General features: G+C 47.1%; 1 protein-coding gene across 1 annotated transcript; it reads right to left on the bottom strand.

Annotated features, from left to right (window-relative positions):
* Positions 1 to 1173: 1173 nt before the first annotated feature.
* Positions 1174 to 1999, bottom strand: LOC119952486 (transmembrane protein 205-like). Its single transcript, XM_038776288.1, has one exon. The coding sequence runs from the start codon at positions 1929 to 1931 to the stop codon at positions 1365 to 1367; it is 567 nt and encodes a 188-aa protein (XP_038632216.1). The 5' UTR covers positions 1932 to 1999; the 3' UTR covers positions 1174 to 1364.
* Positions 2000 to 3177: the final 1178 nt, after the last annotated feature.

The raw sequence follows: 3177 nt of genomic DNA, 5'->3' as shown, positions 1-3177 counted from the left end.
TCTATCTTTCATTTTCACAGGAACATGTCTGTCCTGCACTCTAATCAACCTTTCCTTAAAAGACTTCCACATTTCAAATGTGGATTTACCCTTAAACAGCTGCTCCCAATCCACATTCCCTAGCTCCTGCCGAATTTTGTTATACTCTGCCTTTCCCCAATTTAGTACTCTTCCTTTCGGACCCCTCTTGTCCTTGTCCATGAGTATTCTAAAACTTACGGAATTGTGATCGCTATTCCCAAAGTGATCACCGACTGAAACATCAACCACCTGGCCGGGATCATTGCCCAATACCAGGTCCAGTATGGCCCCTTCCCAAGTTGGACTATTTACATACTGCTCTAAAAAACTCTCCTGGATGCTCCTTACAAACTCTGCTCCATCTACGCCTCCAATACTACACGAATCCCATTCAATGCTGGGGAAGTTAAAATCTCCCATCACAACCACCCTATTGCTCCTACATTTTTCTATAATCTGTCTGCATATTTGTACCTCTACTTCATGCTCGCTTTTGGGAGGCCTGTAGTAAAGTCCCAACAATGTTACTGCACCCTTCCTATTTCTCAGCTCCACCCATATTGCCTCAGTGCTCGAATCCTCCATCGTGCCCTCCTTCATCACAGCTGTGATATCATCTCTTTTTTTTAACTTTGTCAATTTTATCAAGCAGTTCCATGTACGATACAGACCACATTAGAGTCAGAGTAAAGCTCTCTGATCGTGTGCATTAACCGTAACTTCATTGGAATGTGCCCCACGTTTCCATTGTCTGCACTAACCATCCCCATACACTTTCTGATGATGTTTCTAAGTCGCAAGCTGTTCTACCAGCCTGTTTTACATCACTACCCAGTGCTGATCTCTGTCAGATCCTGAGCCAAACTGAAGCTGGTGAATCAAGTCACACTTCACATAAAAGAAGGCTGGAATTGCAAAACAAGTTACAGTGAATGTTCCCAAGAGAAGGTTGCAATGTCAGGGGCGTGACAACTTCATCAAGTGTGATTTAACACAACGTTAACTAGGGTTCTGTGCAGTGGACTCACCCTCATAAGGAGCTGAAGTGTCACGAATCCAGCTCATGTAGCCTCCTTACAAGTGAGGGATAGACTTGCTACCTTTGACATGGCCGGGGGGGGGGGGGGGGGGGGGGGGGGGGCGCGCGCCTGGAACAAGTCAATGCTCCTCACAGTAAAAAGCTTTCAGAAGTTGGACTGCTTTCTGTTGATCACCAGTGATTGGCATAATTAAAACACAATTATCAAAATGGAGATAACACACAGGAGATGACAATGTCCACAGTATCGTGAAATCCCAAATGAAATATTTTGGCAGACTCAAGAGGAAGGTAACCAAGAATTCTAGAAAGTTTTCAGGTTGGCTGCAGTGTAAAGCAGATTGAGTCCATTACAGAAAACACAGACCAGGTTACACACCATGGAGAGGACATCATGGAACTTGACAAAGCGCTGGCTCAGTTTCTGATATTTAGGGTCTTTCTTCTGAAGCTTCTTGTAGAGTTCCCGGTCGCTTCCAAACCCCACCTCCTGTCCCAAGTGGTGCTCATTCTTGATCTGGTGCATCTCCAACATAATCTGTGTCGTGGTTTCACCGAACCATTGGGCATTAAATGCAGAGAGGATCACGCAGATAAAAAACGATGTTATCTGAACGGCTTCATCATTGTTGAGTAACTCATGTGGATGATACAAGGCATAAAGAGCCAGGTTGAGAAATGAGCCTCCCAGGACAGTGTAGAAATAGTAAGGAAACAAACTTCTTTGAACTAAGCCAAAATTATGTCTGCTAACGGTGTTAATCAGAACAAAACCCGATAACGACACCCATATCTGCATGCCCCAGGAGGTAGACAGTATAATCAGGTGGGCTGCTTTAACCAGGGCAGTAGGGTCTCCCTCTGTTGGCATTCTGCATTCTTGTCAGACTCTGCCGCCGCAGGCCTCAAACCGCCATCACTCCCATAGACGTCAGCACCCCTGTGACCCGAGCGGGGCGGGGGTCACCAGCGCCGTCTCTGTGATATCATCTCTGACGAGTAATGCAACTCCTCCGCCCCTTCTACCTCCCTCTCTATTCCTCCTGAAGCATCTATACCCTGGGATATTCAGTTGCCAGTCCTGCCCTTTCCCTCAACCAAGTCTCAGTAATACCAATAGCATCATATTCCCAGGTACTGATCCAAGCCCTAAGTTCATCTGCCTTACCTGCTACACTTCTCACATTAAAACAAATGCACCTTAGACCACCTTTGCATTCATCATCTCTACCCTGTCTATTCTTCCCTTAGTCACATTGAGTTTATTGTCTCGTACCTTACTGGCTTTAGTTGCTGCTTCTTTACTGACCTCTAACTTCCTAATCTGGTTCCCATCCCCCTGCCACATTAGTTTAAAACCTCCCCAGCAGTGTTAGCAAAAGCACCCCCTAGGACATTGGTTCCAGTCCTGCCCAGGTGTAGACCATCCGGTTTGTAATGGTCCCACCGCCCCCAGAACTGGTTCCAATGTCCCAAAAATCTGAACCCCTCCCTCCTGCACCATCTCTCAAGGCACGTATTCATTCTGACTATTCTTGAATTTCTACTCTGACTGTCCCATGGCACTGGTAGCAATCCTGAGATTACTACCTTTGAGGTCCTACTTTTTAACTTATCTCCTAACTCCCTAAATTCTCATTGGAGGACCTCATTCCTTTTTTTACCTATATCGTTGGTGCCTATATGCACCACGACAACTGGCTGTTCACCCTCCCCCTTCAGTATGTCCTGCAGCCGATCGGAGACATCCCTGACCCGAGCACCCGGGAGGCAACATACCATTCGGGGTCTCGTTTTCGACCACAGAAACGCCTGTCTACTCCCCTTACGATTGAATCCCTTATGACTATAGCCCTGCCAGTCTTTTTCCCGCCCTTCTGTTCAGCAGAGCTAGCCACGGTGCCATGAGCCTGGCTACTACTGCCTTCCCCTGGTGAGTCATCTCCCCCAACAGTATCCAAAACGGTATACCTGTTTTGGAGGGAGATGACCGCAGGGGACACCTGCACTGCCTTCCTGCTCTTTCAGAACATAGAACATAGAACAGTACAGCACAGAACAGGCCCTTCGGCCCTCGATGTTGTGCCGAGCAATGATCACCCTACTCAAACCCATGT

The sequence above is a fragment of the Scyliorhinus canicula genome, chromosome 17 (assembly GCF_902713615.1).
Source record: "Scyliorhinus canicula chromosome 17, sScyCan1.1, whole genome shotgun sequence".
Lineage (NCBI taxonomy): Eukaryota > Metazoa > Chordata > Chondrichthyes > Carcharhiniformes > Scyliorhinidae > Scyliorhinus > Scyliorhinus canicula.
This window is presented reverse-complemented; position numbering and strand designations above follow the sequence as displayed.